The sequence below is a fragment of the Ambystoma mexicanum genome, chromosome 7q, assembly GCF_040938575.1.
Source record: "Ambystoma mexicanum isolate Mex_15411 chromosome 7q, UKY_AmexF1_1, whole genome shotgun sequence".
NCBI classification, from domain to species: Eukaryota; Metazoa; Chordata; class Amphibia; order Caudata; family Ambystomatidae; genus Ambystoma; species Ambystoma mexicanum.
The window spans coordinates 644565238-644584192 of NC_090941.1; the positions used below are offsets into that span (position 1 = coordinate 644565238).

At 46.6% G+C, this 18955-nt stretch overlaps 1 protein-coding gene across 2 annotated transcripts in view; it reads right to left on the reverse strand.

Moving 5' to 3' along the window:
• Positions 1 to 18955, reverse strand: part of LOC138528519 (cilia- and flagella-associated protein 337-like) — an 875503-nt gene that overhangs the window by 363716 nt on the left and 492832 nt on the right. For both annotated transcript variants that reach the window (XM_069640251.1, XM_069640252.1), the window contains 2 exons: positions 11147 to 11309; positions 7668 to 7754 (listed from right to left, as the gene is read on the reverse strand). In XM_069640251.1, the coding sequence (XP_069496352.1) occupies positions 7668 to 7754; positions 11147 to 11309 (250 nt within the window). The remainder of the gene's footprint in view (positions 1 to 7667; positions 7755 to 11146; positions 11310 to 18955) is intronic.

Consider the following 18955-nt stretch of genomic DNA (forward strand, 5'->3'; position numbering starts at 1 on the left):
GTGAATAAACCGCTAGAATGGTAAAGGACTGGTTCCACAGTGTGCCACGTATATATACAAACCTCCCCCCTGTGTCTTGGGTCACACTGGAAATCACAAAGGGAATTTTCTTGTGCAGTAAGAACAACACACCTCTTGATCCCATGGAGAATCCGGAATGTATTGCTATACGATAATTTGTTCTCTTGAAAAAGTGGCATGATGTACCCACGAGATGAGTTTCTGTAAGGAGTACTATGTCTGGGCTATGCCTGTTTAAGAACTGTGTCACCAGTCTCCTTTTAATACTGTTACCTAGACCATTTATGTTCCATGTTAGGAGACGTTAATTGTTTTGTGGTGGATCTAGCCTGTGTCAACATGTGGCTTGTGAGCGTCTGTGTTCAGCATTGCACACCCTCCTCGGAAGGCGCTTATTGCCCTTTGAGCCCCCATTACCCATGTACGCTCTATGTCTGGTGCAAACAATTGACCTTTGTTTGGATTAACCACAACCACCACAACTCCCACCTCCCATACTCCATCCCAAACTGGAGCATCTGTCGCCCAAGAAAATTAAATCATCAAACTAACAAATCAACACTCTACATTCCAGTCAACTGAAGTCACAAACACTGGAGTACAACAGTTGAGCAAGCGTTTTACTTATCTATTCGCCAAGTAATAGCAATGAGGGTCTGTGCGGTCTGGGCCGCCAGCTATTTTGACATCAAGTTCTACAGTGGCGCTAACAGAGCATTTGCGCTTGTTTGCCATGTTGCCTTGTTTTAGTGCATCTTGTATTATATCACTGTCGCCTCTTTCGTATCAATCATTGCCTCCTACAGGCAATGCTACGAGGTCTCGCTGTGGGTGCTCCGGCGGTGCCCTCTCCGGTCGCAGCCGATTTCTGGCTTTATCCTGCCTCTGATTCGGTCTCCAGTCGCCCTCTATATGATCTTCTGCCCAGCTTCACGCCTCTCTGGCATCCGTGAAATGCACAGTTGTTACGTTGTGGTATATCTTCAGTTGTGCGGGGAACAAAAGTCTGTACTTTATGTTAAGGGACTGAAGGTGCTTCTTGAGTGGATCAAAGGATTGCCTTGCTTTTTTAACTTTCCTGGTGAAGTTTGGGAAAAAGGCAATTTTAGAGCCATCATATGTTATGGAGCCCTTGGTTCTGGGCATCTGAAGTATAGCATCCCGGTCTCCATAGTTCAGGAGCTTTGCTATTACTGTGCGCGGGGGAGCACCAGGGATTTGTCTGCCTGACGGAATACGGTGAGATCGTTCTATTGAAATGAATTTTGATAGGGTCTTAGGCGCGGATAGATCTGCAAGCCATTGCTCTAGGAACAGCTCCATGCTCGGGCCTTCTGACCTTTCTGGCAGCCCAAGAAAACAGATATTATTCCATCTTGCCCTGCCCTCTCCCTCTTCCACTCGTTCCTCCAGTGCTTTGCGATGTGCCAGAGCTCCAGTCATTTGGTGGTTTACAGTTCTCAGGCCATCCTCTGGTTCCGATATGCAGCCCTCAGCTTCCACCGTGTGGGCCGTAAGCTTCTGAAGGTCATGACGCAGAAGTGACACCTCCGTACCCATACTGTCAATCTTCTTTTCCATAGAGGTTCTTCAGTTGGTGATAGCGTTCATAAAATCTTTAAGGTACAACTGGTCTTCGCTCGTTCCCATTGTCTCGGTTGATTGGGCCTGCTCCTGTGAGGGAGCTTGGGCAGGGGTTGTGTACTGATCTACTTTTCACTGCATAGACGCATTCTTTGCCTGTCTTTCCCCATGATGGTTCAGCCAATGATGATTCAAATGACTATCCTCTGCGTTGTTCTGGGCCTACTGGGGGGGGCGCACAGGGAGAGGCAGCTGTTATATCAGCTTGTAGGTGGTTCCGCAGGGTGGCTGTCCCTGGGCGTTCACCTTAAAGATCTAACATTCAGCCATAACACAATGCCTGTGGCCTTCTAGCACAGTGCCAGGTCGCCATCCCAGCTTCATTGCTGCTGTGTATGACCCCTTCTCCCCTCAGGCAGAGTATCATATGTTTCAGACTTATGTACAGCTCTTTGTATCAGTTCCCCAATCAGTGGGTGCCGGGAGACCTTCAGGCAAGAATACGTGTAGTGCAGGACCAGGGGCACCGTTGCTGCTTCACGCCAAAGCTAGGTAGGCTGGTATTGCTGTTCACTCCTTTCATGTGAGATGTATTCGATCTGATTGCATCAGCAAATGCCTATGCTCTGGGCCGGTACTGTTATGTGAGGTGCACGCTCTATTCACATTTGTTACGTTAAATACGTGAGTGGTAGCGTCTCCACCGTAGCGTCCCGAGTACAGAACAATCCGTTACCTCTATGGTCTGGAGGGGGCTGCCTCTGCTGAACCAGCTTATGGTCTGGGAGGGGGTGCCTCTGCTGAACCTGCTGGTCGCGTGCCACTGTTTATCATATCGCCCCGCACTTGCCTGCCGCTGAGCCGGTAATCCTCCAGGTCTTCACCACTTGGCAGTACGCATCCGCTAGTATCTCCTTTCTGGAAGCTTGCTAGCAGTCTGTCAGTCGCAGCAAGAGCAGATTATGCTCAGTAACATCGTGGGTTTCCTTACCCCTGTAGCCAGTTGTGGCAGAGAGAAGATCACAGTGTATGAGTGTGTCCTTTATCTGGTGAGGTCTGCTATTTTGTCGTGCATGCTGCCCCTCAGATCGGCGTGGTGACTGCTTCAAACTCGCTTACCAGGAGAAGGCCACGAGTGATAATGGCTCGGGCCCAAACACGGTAATGCCCATCAGGCAGTATATTATCCGGGTGCTGGCCCTGTAGACTGTCGCCTGGACACGCAGATCTCAGCTACAACTTCTCATTACTGTGTGTTTGGTGCACTGCTTTCGAATGCTTTGACAGACACTCACACACCGTAGGCAGCCTATCTTCCGTTCTCAGCCGCTGCGTAGTTCATATTCCGCAACCCGTGTGTCAGGGTCCTCTACCCGGGACATATAGCAAGTGGATGGAGTTTAGGGGAAACACTGCTGCGTCACCACCTGCTGTTAAGCAGCCCAGATTACCCTCCTCTTTGATAAAATTCCTCAAGTCACTTCCTGCTGCAGGGGCTGCTCATCTCGTGGCTGGACTGGATCCTCTGCAACCGCAACACTCACCGCCCATGTTCCTTCGTTCGCTCGTTCCAGTGGGTGGCGTGGTTCCCGCAGTATCTGGGGGCGAACAACGATGTGCTGCAGTCTAAGATTTGATAATTGCACCATCTATGTCTCAGGCATGTTGGAGACCTTGCCGGCTTGGAATGTTTCGACAGGGGGGTCTCCGTTGCGCCCACCTCGTTGCTGTGGTGATCAGGATCCCCACAAGGAAGGTTTGCTTTGGTTTCCTCCAGCGAGGTCTCGCCACTACGCTCTGGAGCAGTGGAAGCTGATGTCCGCAGATCTTCTCAGGCATGTTCCCACCTCCTACACAGGGTTGTGCATAACCGGTAATGGTATTTGAAAACACTGGTCGCCATAGCAGCGCTGTGTTGTCAGTTGCATTTTGCAGGGTGTTCGGCTCAGAGGAGTCGTAGCCGTAGCTCTGCCTCCCTCTCAGCTCTCGGTCCCGGTGGCCATTTTGTCAGGCAGCCGTAGCCGGTTGCTTCAGATTTCACTCACGCGTGTCTTCGTACTCACACTCCGATTCAGGCCGGCAATATTACAACTTGCTGTAGAAGGACTGCACCGCCTGTAGATGTTACTTTCTTAAATTGAGCAACACAAGATCTCAGGATATAAGGCAGGATCTAGCTGGCTATTTATTGTGTATTTGTGTTTCAAGGTGCAACAAGACAAAGAGGGGGTGGGCCAGGGATAAGGAAAACAAAAATGGTCCTACTAGGCCTTGTGTCATTTGGATTGTGCAAGTGCAGTAACAAGAATGGGTGAGGGAGAGGGGGTCAGGGGGTGTGCCGGTAGAGTGGAACGTGCTAGTGCTAATGAGGGGAGGAAGTGCAGGTCGGAGTGGCAAGTGCGCAAGTGCTGGGGGAGGAAGGGTGGAAGAGGGCCCATGGGTTAGGAGAGTGCTAAAGGGAGGCCAGGTGGACAAGTGCCCGGGGAATAGTAGAGAGTGCAGGGCAAAGAAGGTCCACATGTTAAGTGTGAGGACGGGGCTGGAAGGGCTCAATAGGTGTGCAGGCCAAGGCAAGCTAGTGCAGGGGGAGCGAGCCCAGAAGGGCAAGTGCAGGTTAGGGGACGGTCAGGGGAGACCAAGTGCTAGGGTAGACCGATTGAGGAGGGCCTGGTGCTGTGTATGAATCAGAAGGAACCAGACAGCCAGTCAAAATGAGGCAGAGGGGGACATTAGCAGGGGAGGGGGAGAAGGAAGGAGGAAGAGAAAAGGAGGGTCTTGAGAAGCTTCCAGAACTAAGGAGATCCGGCTTAAGTCTGAGAGGGGCAGGGAGGTCACTCCAGAGGGAGGCCCCTGTGGAAGACAGAGATCTACCTCCTACTCTCTGCTTGGGAAAGCGTCTGATCTGCAGAGAGTTGGGGCTAGAAGACCATAAGGCCTCTAGCTGGGGGGTATTTAGGGAGAGAGAGAGAGTTGAATGTAGCAGGTCCCAGGCCCTAAAAGCCTTGTGGATGTAGCAGCGGGTCTTGAACTCGATGCTCGCAGCAACCGGGATCCAGTGGAGAGATTTTAGGGCTGGATAGATGCGGTCCCTAGGCTTGAGGCCAAGGATAAGTCTTGTAGTCCTATTGTGGATTAGTTAAAGGGGGCGAAGGGAGGATTTAGGCAGATTGAGGAAGAGGCTGTTGCAGTAGTCCAGCCACGAGAGGACCAGAGCTCTGGAGACATTGAGTTTCTGGGGAAGGTGAGGAAAGAGAGAATGCCTCTGAGGAGGTGCAGCTGGAAGTGGGCCTTCTTGGCAAGGTCCATGATGTGAGGAGAGAAGGAGAGAAAGGAGTCAAAGATGATACCAAGGTTTTGTTGCCTCACAGGAGGGTGAGGGGAGGGGGCCCATGGAAGGTGGCCAGAGAGTAGGACGGAAGGAGGGAGTTGGTGTCCCAGTGAGAAGGATCTCAGTCTTGCAAGCATTACGGCAGAGATTGTTAGCAGCACACCATGCCTGAACAGCAGTCTGACAGTTGGGAATGAGAAAATAAGAAGAGGAGGCAGTGATGGGAAGCTTGAAGGAGAGTTGTGTGACATCCGCATAACACTGGAAGTGAGGAAAGAAGGCAGAGATGAAATAGGCTAGAGGGGCAAGGTAGATGTTGAAGAGCCACAGCGAGAGTATAGAGCCTTGAGGGATGCCACAGGTGGAGAGTGTGATCGAGGAGAGAAAAGGGCTCAGTTAAAGTCAGGATTGTCGGTCAGAGAAGAAGAAGGTCAACCATTCCAGTGCCAGGTCCATGATGCCAGGGGTATCACGAAGCCGGTTTATAATGGTGGCATGATTGACTGTATCAAAGGCAGAAGAAAAGTCAACAAGGATATAAACAGAAGGAGAGCTGGAATTGAGATTAGAGAGCAAGTCTTTACAGGTGTTCAGGGGTGCAGTTTCCGTGCCTCTGGCTGTTCTGAAGCCAGACTGGTGACCATGGAAACAACCAACAGATTTAGTGTGGTGGATCAGCTGGGATATGACTAGCTTCTCAAAGAGTTTGCCCAGGAAGGGGGTAATGGAGATAGGGCAGTAGTTAGCCGGGCAGGAGGGATTGCCAGAAGGCTTTTTGAGGAGAGGGTGCACAAGGGAGTGCTTGAGGGGTGACGCGAAGGAGCCAGAGGCAAAGGAGTGATTGCAGAAATTAGCCAAGCCTGCAGCAAGGGAGGCAACGTTGTCGTTGATAGTTCAGGAGGAGAAGAGGACCACCTGTTTGGAAGAGACTTTCACAGAGAGGACTTGTCTAGAGACCTCATCTGATGATATAAGCAAGAAACAGGAGAGCAAGTGGGAAGGGGAGTGTCGGGCCAAGGGAGGCCTGAGAGCAATTGAGGGAGAATGGGGTGGGGTGTACAGGAGAGTGAGGACATTCTGTCCTGAGTTTTGGTTATGAAGTGAGAAGCCAGTGCAGTGCAGACGGTCAGGGATGGCAGAGGAGAAGTGGAGACTACAGTAGGATTGGTGAGTTCCTTGCAGATTTGAACAGTTCAGCCGAGTTGTTGGTGGCCCCAGAGATGCGGGCTTGGATATAGGCTTTCTTCTTCGAGTGGATGGAGAGTCTGTATTGCCCTTGCAGCAGGTGGCAGTCCAGTTTGTCAGAGGATGTGCTCGACGCCTGTCACTTCCGCTCAGCAGCAATAGAGACATTAAATGAAGGTTTATGAGCCCAAAAAGGTCATTGTTTTTGTAGTGGTCGATTATTTCACTGGTACTCAAATAAATGAGAAGAAAAACAATGCATAATAGTCATCTTTGTGTCACTAATAGAATTGTGATATTCTGTCTTAGTTTACTAGTAACACTCAGTATTTGTCACAGGGGCTGATTCTTGCCTGTGGCACAGTTCACTTATTGCAGGTGCTTCAGTAAAGCACCACGATAGCAGACATACTGGATTGATCGGGTTATAATTTTTAGGTTTCTGAGCGATTCTAGGGTTAGGCTCACGTTTCCTGTAGTGTCCAGATAGCCGGTGAGGCCAACGTAAGATGTGCATGCATGACTGTTCTGACTTATAAAATAAACATACTTTTCAGAAAATGTTGACCAAAAACCTAACAAATGTATTTGTAGAGCACAGGTTTCTCCCCCAGTGAGGTATCTTTGCCTATTGTGCTCAGCACTAACTCTATATCCCGCAATGCATTTTAATGGAAGAATGGAACCAAGAAACTGGCAGGATAATTCTGGCAGAATAATAAATATGTTGTCATCACATAACGACATTAGAAACACCATCCTTTGTAATATTAATTGTGTTCACTAAATATTGAATTTAGAAAGCTCAGAACCCAATACTAACATTTAAACAGTGTCTTTACAACGAATGCTGGTTTAAACTGGGTTTTCAATCACTCAATTATATCTCGCCATGTTCTAATATACTCAGGGCCACGCCGAAACTGCAAAAGTGCTCGCTGACGACATGTGGCTTTGGGACTGACCTCAGTGCCCAAACCACCAGGACTGGACTGCCTATAAGGAACTCTGGAGATTTCCTGGTAGGCCTCCGCACTCTGGCCCTCTTTTGTGTGGTATTTCCAAATATTCCCACAGGAAAAGGGTTGTGCCTGCTGAAATGTGTAATATGGGGCCACTTTGAAAATTATTTCCAGGGCCTCTTTTGGTTCCCAGTCCACCCCTGCCAACCACGTGTGGTCATTGCATCATCAAGTGCCAGCAATGCGCCCAACGCTTGGCGTTGGAGGGCTTGGCAGTAGGTCTCTTGTATTTGCAGCCAGCCAGCCTCTCCTCCTTCCCCTGCTAGTTGCATACCTGAAGCAGGCACTTGCGAGGGGAACTGTATGGGCACAGAAGTTCGGGCGTCTCTGAAGCCAGAGCTTTGTGAACATATGCCCCAATATATTGTATTAACTGAGGAAAGGGACTCTGTTTAAATGACCTGCTTATCATGTAGTCTTTTTAGAATGTTAACACAACCATTTGTTATTATTATTCGCATAGGAATTTTAAGCATTGTGCAGTACAGTAAATTCCAAGGCGTTGTCAACATGCTGTTGGTCTTTACCTTGAGGTCCATTGGATACAAGTGCAGCTACTGTTTCTGATTTTGTTGTCCGGGTTCTTAGAAACACAATCTTGCTAATGCTTCTTTCTGCCATGATAAGAAGAAAAGGCGAGGCCAATGTAAGATGTGCATGCATGCCTTTTCTGATTTAGAAAACAAACATACTTTTCAGAACATTTTGACCAATAGCATAACAAGCGTATTTGTAGAGCACACGTTCACCCCCAGTGGGGTATCTTTGCTTATTGTGCTGAGTGGCCAGGACTAGGCTCTAATAGAACGGACAGGCTACACTAGCACATTCGTTTGCACAAGGCTGCCATTGTGTTAAAGCATATGTGTGCCAGTGTTAACTACTGATGTTTTTTCAAGAGTGATTGGTTTTATTGCTCAAAAATACATCATGTTAACTGTAGTGTAAATGCCTTTATTCAACATAACTTTATATCACCACAGATGTGACGATTTTACTCTATGGTTTCCATGATCAAAGGATTTCAGGAACCGTCCTCCATGACACCATCATAACTCAGCCCTTAAGCTTCATCAGTGTGCTCCTTGTGTGAGACCTGGAGGTTGGTGCGGTCGATGAGCAGTTAACACAGCGGATAGCACACTGAGGACACTCATTCCTAGTTCACCCCGTCTGCAGTTCACCCTCTGTCCTCTTCCTCCTGCCCATCCCAGCCCCTCTGCTACCCCCTGCATCGTACTTTTAACCTCCTGGGTGTGTCCTGTATGTACATCGCTCAGTTGTGTCCCAGCTACGTTAAATCATTGGTAGAACCAGCAAATACTAGTCTCCCACCATCTTGCTCAGAGGTCGGGCCTCCTCTTTGATCTCTTTGTGAGGGCAGGTAACACCCTCTGCCCGAGACAGCTGCACAGCAGGCAGCTGTCCTAGGCCCGGGCATCAAAGGATCAGACCCATTCAAAAGGAGTAGCCTCACACCAGGGCTCTGCATTTATAAAGGTCTTTGTTCTCATTGTGAAGGGGACAGGATTATGATAGGCAGGAGGGTTCTGGTCAATGGAAGAAGAATTTCACCATCTTGATTATCCCTGCCCCTCTCTCTCTTTCCTGTCACCCCACTTCCACTGGAGCAAAGTACGTTGGGTGTGACATCAGAAGGGCAAAGCTCACTCTGTTCAAGAGCAGGGATTGGGCCACTAAAGCAGGCTAGCTTTAGTCCAATCACGTGCAGATCTTGGCCTTCAAAAGAAGGCGTCTCCCACCCCTCCTTCAGATTCTCTCAGATCCTCCTGGATCCTTTAAGGCTGCAGATTTGCTCTGAAGATTAACTGGACTTCCTTTGAAAAAGCTGCACTGAGCTTGATACGCTCGAGACCGGGTCGGACTGGGTCAGCCCACCAAGAAATGAAACCAGGTATTGTTGACTGCCCCCTCTGTCTTCTTGGACCCTAGAGACTGGTTGGGTCATGATCGCTCCTGTTTTCATCCAATGTATCCTTTTTGTGGCTAGTGATTTACCTAGCACCCCTGGAACTAAGCTGAGAGTGCTCCCTTCTCCAGTCTGTTGTATCTTCTCTGTTCTTCCGTTGCGGTGGGTTTTTGTAAAGTATTTTCTATTCTTTCTACGTGCAGATGCTGTGTTTGATTAAAGTATATATATTTTTATAGAACCTTGATTGGACATACACTTTATTTTGGACTGTGATACTGTGTTGTTCGGGTCACTGCTGGTTCGCCTTCACACCCCTCTTAAGAGCATCGCCTTCCCTCAGCACACGTTGCCACAAAAGGTTAAGAAGGTAATATCTTAACTGTCCCTGTTTTACCTTTATGATTGTGTTGTGTTTTGTAGAAGTGTGAGGGCTAAGTAGGCCATTTTACCCCTACTTAACCTTGTACCCCTGTGGAGCAAAATCCAATTTGTCACACTGGTGATAGTTTTGGGATTTGGAACAGACTGTGCCTACAGACCAACCAGCCAAAATAAAAGTGTGCAGTTAACGTTAGTTTTTACTATCAAGGTATTTTTATAACCATGGAACTCGACAAGACCATAGTGCACACCTTGACAGCAAGTGTTGTGCACGATCTCTGCCAAGAGAGGGGTCTCCCTCATGGCAGTAAGGTTAAGAAAGCCAAACTGCTAAAGAGCCTCCAAGCTTTCAAGTAAGATAGGGGTATGGAGGGTTCTCAGGGGACCAGCAGCAAGCCGAGCCCCCTAGTCCTATTGCCCTTGCACCTGGGGGTGGGGGGTGGAAACCACTGAGGAGAGTGACAGAGATGGCATTTCTCAGCATTCCTCTCACCGGGCGGGTATAGTGGTATCCCAAGGGTCGCGAGTCTCCTATAAAACGCACTCATCGGGTCGATCCTGTGCTTCAGCCGGTCCACGAGACACCATCACAGCACTCGACTCAGACAGGCTCTACCTCCTGTGGGAGAGGAGAATGGCTCTAGAAGAACTGAAGCAATAGGACTGCATGATGCTGCGTAAGCTGGATATCAAGGCCCTTAAGGATGCCACCAAAACTTCCAGTACGGAAGGATGTATCTCCTATGGTGGTTCCCAAGGAAAGCCTAGGTGCCACCTCCCGAAGGACTTAGTCCAGCCGTATGAGGAGGGAAAGCACATCTTCGATTGGTTTGAAAAGCTAGAATTATCTTTCCCCCTCCAGGAGGTGGAAGAGGATTTGTGGGGTGCAGCCCTCATGAGTCATCTACCGACGGTTGGAAGTGATGTAATTATTCAGTAGACTCCCGAAGAGAGGCCTATCTATTCAAAGAAGAAGGCCACCGCCCTCAACTACCACAGATACTAACAGCTGAATGGCATACAGTGAATGGAGTACTGCAAATTAGGATTGTTCTTCTAAAGTGCATTTTTGTGTTATTTTGCTTTAGTGTTGCTAAAGACCACTAGAAATATTACACATGGTGGTGGTAGATTACACCTGGTGACATGCAATGCCTGTCATGTGTGTTTCTTTATTGTTCTCTACATTATTATGTCAACCATTGCTATCTACCAATACTGCCCTGTGCAATTTTGGACCAATGGAGATAGCAATGCAGCGCAACATTCTTGACTTGCACCACCAGCACTGTTTATGTAATTCTGCTGCAGGCCCACCCTCAGTAACACATGTGTACATAGGTAAAGCCAAACTGCTAAAGGAAACTTGGCTCTTCTTTTTGGTGAAGTAGTGGCATTCCAAGCCTTAGCCTCACCAGGGGCACGGAGTAATCAATAAAGCATATGCGCAATCCAAGACAGCTTTGGGAGACAGAAACTGAAGTCCAGGCAAAGGAGATATGAAAGGAGTGGACATGTATTGAAGTAAGTACCTCTAAGGGGTTAAGGATGGAAATGAGAGGAAAGGAAATAAACATAGAAATCACAAGAGCAACCTTAGCAACAATACGTCATAGAGTAATTAGGTACTATGTTATCACCAAATGAAATGTTTAAATACCAAGACCTATGTGTGAACCTTTTCATACTTACGGTCTTGATTAGGAGGGTGACTGGAAACAGGTGCAGTAAGACGGCAGTACATGTGGCCCGAGATCATGTTCCACACAATAATGACACCATCATAACTTGAGGTAGCAAGAAGATCAGGTGGACACTGAGCAACACAGAGGACGTCCTCCTTATGACCCCGCGTCTGGAACGAGACACCAGGAACAAGATTAGGCTCATGGAAGCAGAAGCATCATATTTTCTAGCAAGGCTCTCTGCCCGTTATGCCTTGTGTTTCATTTCTTACTTCGAGTGGTAACACTTTTGTTGCGAAGACGCTCTGGACACAGGTATGTCTTCAAGGTAAGTATTTATTAGGATAAGAGGAGAGAAAGACCCCCTACAACAACAGAGGACCCCTCTTCTCCAACAAGTAGCTTCAACTGACAAACTATAGAACTTTCAGAGCAACATAAACACATACAGGTTCTGTGACCTCACCAGAACCTGAGGCGATAAACATTCCATGGCAAAGCTTACTGAATAGTTTCCTATACAAACAATGTCCCCAAGTGAGGAACATCACAACAACTTTCAACAGTTTACTGTGAGAAGTTGTACTGAATTGTTGCAAAAGCACATCTTAGAAGATCTCTCCATCAAGACATCCTCCTGCAGCAGAAATTCTCTGTGTGATCTCCTTTCACGATGTTTGGGTACTGTCCTCTTCTACAATTTTTCTGGCCAGTCTCCTGCCATTTAAATCCAATCTTACGCATGAATCATTTGAAAACGTATGTTATTCTATGAAGCATTGATATTGATGTTTTATTTCTATCGTGCTCGTACAGAAGTGTTTCAGAGCGCGGCAAGGGAGGGCAACAGAGGAGAACAAAACAACAATCTCACTAGGCCCAGTGACATTGAGAATGTGCAAGCGCATGGGAGAGGGGGAGGGGAAAAGTGCATGGAAGGGGGGAGAAGTGGAAAGTGCGAAGCAAAGGAGAAACAGATAAATAATAATAAATACATAAATAAATAATAAAAGCAAGAAACGGTGGTAGTGCAGCCAGCAAGTGGCAAGTGCTAGGTTTAAGGCAGCAGACAGGGTAGGTCTGATAAGTGCATTAAGGAGCAGCTTCCTACCTGATCACATGATGAAAGCAAGTTCTTAAAAAGTCCATTTATTTCGGTTGTATCAAACATTAGTGGTATATCTGATTAATAGAGAACTCACGGCCACTCATGGGAAGCAACAGCAAAGCCTATTCTAAAAGGCGTTGCGTTTAAAGGTCATGGTTTGGATGTTTGGGCTTGTGCCCAAAGCCACACAAAGCCACCCCAGGTTGCATGTTGACAAAATGATCAATGCATGTAGCATTCACTAGTAGAAGAAGGAGCATTTGATTAATCAAGTTTTAAATATATTTTGGAAAATCTCTAATAACCTGCAGTGATTCTGCATGAAATGGAGTTCGGATGGCAGAGCATGCACTTAAAGTGTGCGATGAGCTACTTGATCTTGAATAGGAACCTACCACAGTTGGGTTGTGAAGTCACAAAACCTGCTGACTGCGCCAACACAGAGAAGAATTCCAGCTGCCCCTGCAACACTAAATGACTAGCTTTTCACATTCCTTTCTTTTAAAATACTATTTTGTGACACTTTACAGACCAGACATTCATTGATGAAGAACTGTTTAGGGTAGTATGCTTACTCTGTGCAGTGTTGGGGTTTAACACAATCTGCCTGAATGTTATTAATTATTTTAAACAAAACAGCATTTAAATTCATGGGTTAAATTGTTAAAACAAAAGATTTTTAGAAGCTGCATATTAGCGTTTTTCCAACCAAATAGATGCAATATGTATTATATGTCTCTACAATTGGACTATCTCTTGCATTAAGCACCACCTATAAACTGAAACGAATGGTGACATGGCATGTGAGGAGGGACACACAGCTTGTGGGTGTTGTTTCGTTATGTATCCACCCATTAAATGCTTGTGGCCTTACTAATCCCATGGCACTTTCCACCCACTACTTTCCCCTCCCCGCCCAAAACACCTCCTCCTGGGTTCTCTTTGAGCTTGCTCTATCAAGCATGAACACCAACCATTAGCTTGCCAGGGTTATTTCTACACGGTCTGACGTGAGTTAATGGCTTAATTGCAGCTCTAACTAGCTTATGGTTTAATAAAATTGCCTTAGCCGAGTGTGCCTTCACCACTTGATGTTCATCTCTGCCATGCACTGCAGACCTTTTAAAAAAAACAATACCAAAGTCAACAATTTTGGCTTCAGGTATCAGATAGGCATTTGCCAGGTACTGCCATCATATGCCTAGGTACTCACTCCAACCTACAATTGAGGACTCAACGAGCAAATATCATGTATAAAGCCACCTTTTCTACTAAAACAAGTTTTCAACACCAGTTTTAAACACCAGAGAACAAAGAAAACGTTTGGGGGACTCTCTGCGGGGGAGTTCTCCCATCTCATATGTGCAAAGCTGAAGGAATTCACCAAGCTACTAGTACAGTGGGAAGACACTCTCGGGGTAACTTCGAGAATACCAAGCAGTGTATGTATCTATGTATATAAATCGTGTTTGTTTGTGGGTTGGTATGTGATGTTGAGGACGTAATTCCTAATAAACAGTGAGGTGTGGTGTCATGAATTTTGCATGGCATATTCTTAATTTAATTGCCGGATTAATGCAAGTATTTCTGGCTTGATAGTTCATCCCGTTCCCGAGATAATCAATATTTTTGGTTTTTCAGCTTTGTTTTCCTGCATTACATTTTGTGGTGTTACACTGCCATCTACAGGTCATTTTAGAACATGCTCATCATCCCGCATCGAAGCTGAAACATGATCAACATTCTAAAGAAGGAAGATCTCAAGACTATGAAGCTGATAGAATTGAACATGCTTTGAGATAGAACAATGAAAGTGCTGAAGAACCTGAAGCAAGACTTACTAATCAGAGAATTTGTGATGCTAAAAAACAAAGCAACAAAACTGCTATAGAAACTGAAACACGACTTGCTGTTAAGAGAATTAGTGCTGCTGAACAACAAAGGAATGATACTGCTGAAGAAAGTGAAGCGAGACTAATTTTTCTGAGAATTTGTGCTGCTAAAAAAACAAAGCAATAAAACTTCTGAAGCAACTGAAGTGAGACTTACCAATCAGAGATTTAAAAAACATGAGAATTTAAATCCTGCGTGAAGCCGGTAGTTAAGATAATATATATATATATATATATATATATATATATATATATATATATATATATATATATATATATATATAGTAATCAAAGACACACCAGCACCAGATAGCATCAAGTGTACCATACATGCCAATCCGCCCGATTTCAGTGGGAGACTACAGATTTTTCTGTCAAAAATGTTGTTATTTTCGACTGTCTTCCACCTAAAATATCCCTTACCCCAATGTAGTTCAATGGGACAATTTCATTCTCACGCTTCCCATGACAAAATATCCCTCCCAAGTGATCCAAAATGTTGGCATGTATGAGTGTACATATTTGAGAGAGTATACACATAAGTATTCAATAGCATCAGAAGGTACTTAAGGACACCCCTGAAGGGAAGTAGGAAGACCTAAGGTATCAGAAAGTGAGACTTCTGGTAGAAAGTTCAAGGTTCCGTTTCTTGGACTAGTGTTCTGAGGGAGAGATCGGAAGACTCCTCTTAATCCTTCACACCTGGGCTTGGCGCAGGAGTTTCCAGGTACTTAAAGGTCTTGGGAGGTGAAAGTGCAGGGATCAGACAGGAAGGTGGAGCATAGGAGTTTACTGATCTGTGGCTTTCTTTATTTATGTCTGTAGGGCTCCAAAGACGCGAACATCTGGCGTTTGGTATTTTGTCTAATTCCTCTTTCCCTTTGGAACATGGGGTATACAACATAGTTATTGATTGTTCATTAGGGTCTGCGGGGTCCAGCAGCTCCATTGCAGTACATACTAGCAGATCTGCCAGCGACCCATCTGAGATACAGAGGTTTGCAGTAATGTAGGCAAGTGTACTAGCAATTTTTGCCTTACAGGTAATGCATGCTGTTTTAAAGAGTATTGTGACTGGGATGGAAAGCCAGTGCATCTCCTTTAGGATGACAGAAATATGGATTAACTTCTTGTTTTCCATTATACGTCATGCCACAGAGTGGTTTGCGAGTCTAAATGGAACCAGGTATGTCACTGGAACACCGTTGAGTAGAAGGTTTTCACCTTCGATGTGGGATATTGCCACAGTCTCGATTGTGGTTCTGAAGTCCTTTTGTTGAAGGAAGCATTTTTCCTTCAGAGGAAAGTTAGTTTGTAGCAATTTGGACCTTGGTATTGTTAGGTTGAAGGAGCAAGTGCTTTTTATAGTGAATAGGAGTGATTTAGCAGTCAGAGGAAAGTGAGTTGTGAAGCCATCAAGGCTTGAATGGTACTCTTCCTTGATGGGTGACTGAGCATTACAAATTCAGTCTTCATGGGATTGAGCTTCAGATATATGCTTGCCATCCAGATTTCGATGGATGTGAGGCAGTTCCTAAGCCGTGAGTTGTCCTAGGTACCACTGACATTTAAGTATAATTGTGTGTAACACATGTATTGATGGAAAGGGATGTCAGGGTAATTGAGAAGTGATCCCAATGGTTCCATGTCTAGATCAAAGATCACCAAGGAAGGTATTGAGTCTTTTCGGACTCCACAGGTGACCAGGCAGTGATCTGACCCAAGGTTGCCCATCTGGACGACTTCTTGCTTGTCTGAGAGGAAGATGTGAACCAGTTGAAAACTGTACTCCAGCAGCACATTCTGTTCATGATTAGGCTTGTCACGGCGAGGAGGTCAACCACATTAAACACAGTAGAGATGTTGAGGAGGACCAGGAGGCATGAGTCATTTTTGTCCATGATTTGAAGAGCATCATCTCTGACCTCGATGTAGGCTGTTTCCTTGTGCCTGGCAATGTTTCTGTCTCACCCCCTCTTGGGACAAACAAGTTCAACTTGCCTCTGACCTCTGGGTCTGCCTTTTCTCAGAGGCTATTATGGCACACTTGTTCTCTTTATGCTTAGCGAATTTCATTCTAAACCTCTTTTAGTATGGCCTCTCTGGCCTCATCAATGCCTTGTCATGTCCTAGACTGGTTGTATACTAGTTTTATAAAGGTAGCGGGCGCCCCTCTCTCGCAAGAACAGACATGATAACCTGTTCAGTGGTTATTAACCACTTGAGAGTTCGCAGCCACTGCTTTTACTCACTGTGCCTTTCACAGATGGGAAATATCCATTTGCATATCAGTCTTTGTCCTGCCCAGGGGCAGTCCAGCACCGAAATACAATGGCAATTCCAATCTGAACGAGAGTACCACCAGCAACCCCATACACGTGTTTCACCCTTGTTGGGGATCATCAGTGAGGTGAAGCTGATGCCTCTCTAAGCACAGTGAGAGGGAGACCACGTCTGGTTGCCCCCAGGAGACCTAGGGTTACCAATCCCAGGTTCCTTAACAAATAGTTTTATAAAGGTAGCGGGCGCCCCTCTCTTGCAAGAACAGACATGATAACCTGTTCAGTGGTTATTAACCACTTGAGAGTTCGCAGCCACTGCTTTTACTCACTGTGCCTTTCATAGATGGGAAATATCCATTTGCATATCAGTCTTTGTCCTGCCCAGGGGCAGTCCAGCACCGAAATACAATGGCAATTCCAATCTGAACGAGAGTACCACCAGCAACCCCATACACGTGTTTCACCCTTGTTGGGGATCATCAGTGAGGTGAAGCTGATGCCTCTCTAAGCACAGTGAGAGGGAGACCACGTCTGGTTGCCCCCAGGAGACCTAGGGTTACCAATCCCAGGTTCCTTAACAAATAGTTTTATAAAGGTAGCGGGCGCCCCTCTCTCGCAAGAACAGACATGATAACCTGTTCAGTGGTTATTAACCACTTGAGAGTTCGCAGCCACTGCTTTTACTCACTGTGCCTTTCACAGATGGGAAATATCCATTTGCATATCAGTCTTTGTCCTGCCCAGGGGCAGTCCAGCACCGAAATACAATGGCAATTCCAATCTGAACGAGAGTACCACCAGCAACCCCATACACGTGTTTCACCCTTGTTGGGGATCATCAGTGAGGTGAAGCTGATGCCTCTCTAAGCACAGTGAGAGGGAGACCACGTCTGGTTGCCCCCAGGAGACCTAGGGTTACCAATCCCAGGTTCCTTAACAAATAGTTTTATAAAGGTAGCGGGCGCCCCTCTCTCGCAAGAACAGACATGATAACCTGTTCAGTGGTTATTAACCACTTGAGAGTTCGCAGCCACTGCTTTTACTCACTGTGCCTTTCACAGATGGGAAATATCCATTTGCATATCAGTCTTTGTCCTGCCCAGGGGCAGTCCAGCACCGAAATACAATGGCAATTCCAATCTGAACGAGAGTACCACCAGCAACCCCATACACGTGTTTCACCCTTGTTGGGGATCATCAGTGAGGTGAAGCTGATGCCTCTCTAAGCACAGTGAGAGGGAGACCACGTCTGGTTGCCCCCAGGAGACCTAGGGTTACCAATCCCAGGTTCCTTAACAAATAGTTTTATAAAGGTAGCGGGCGCCCCTCTCTCGCAAGAACAGACATGATAACCTGTTCAGTGGTTATTAACCACTTGAGAGTTCGCAGCCACTGCTTTTACTCACTGTGCCTTTCACAGATGGGAAATATCCATTTGCATATCAGTCTTTGTCCTGCCCAGGGGCAGTCCAGCACCGAAATACAATGGCAATTCCAATCTGAACGAGAGTACCACCAGCAACCCCATACACGTGTTTCACCCTTGTTGGGGATCATCAGTGAGGTGAAGCTGATGCCTCTCTAAGCACAGTGAGAGGGAGACCACGTCTGGTTGCCCCCAGGAGACCTAGGGTTACCAATCCCAGGTTCCTTAACAAATAGTTTTATAAAGGTAGCGGGCGCCCCTCTCTCGCAAGAACAGACATGATAACCTGTTCAGTGGTTATTAACCACTTGAGAGTTCGCAGCCACTGCTTTTACTCACTGTGCCTTTCACAGATGGGAAATATCCATTTGCATATCAGTCTTTGTCCTGCCCAGGGGCAGTCCAGCACCGAAATACAATGGCAATTCCAATCTGAACGAGAGTACCACCAGCAACCCCATACACGTGTTTCACCCTTGTTGGGGATCATCAGTGAGGTGAAGCTGATGCCTCTCTAAGCACAGTGAGAGGGAGACCACGTCTGGTTGCCCCCAGGAGACCTAGGGTTACCAATCCCAGGTTCCTTAACAAATAGTTTTATAAAGGTAGCGGGCGCCCCTCTCTCGCAAGAACAGACATGATAACCTGTTCAGTGGTTATTAACCACTTGAGAGTTCGCAGCCACTGCTTTTACTCACTGTGCCTTTCAGAGATGGGAAATATCCATTTGCATATCAGTCTTTGTCCTGCCCAGGGGCAGTCCAGCACCGAAATACAATGGCAATTCCAATCTGAACGAGAGTACCACCAGCAACCCCATACACGTGTTTCACCCTTGTTGGGGATCATCAGTGAGGTGAAGCTGATGCCTCTCTAAGCACAGTGAGAGGGAGACCACGTCTGGTTGCCCCCAGGAGACCTAGGGTTACCAATCCCAGGTTCCTTAACAAATAGTTTTATAAAGGTAGCGGGCGCCCCTCTCTCGCAAGAACAGACATGATAACCTGTTCAGTGGTTATTAACCACTTGAGAGTTCGCAGCCACTGCTTTTACTCACTGTGCCTTTCACAGATGGGAAATATCCATTTGCATATCAGTCTTTGTCCTG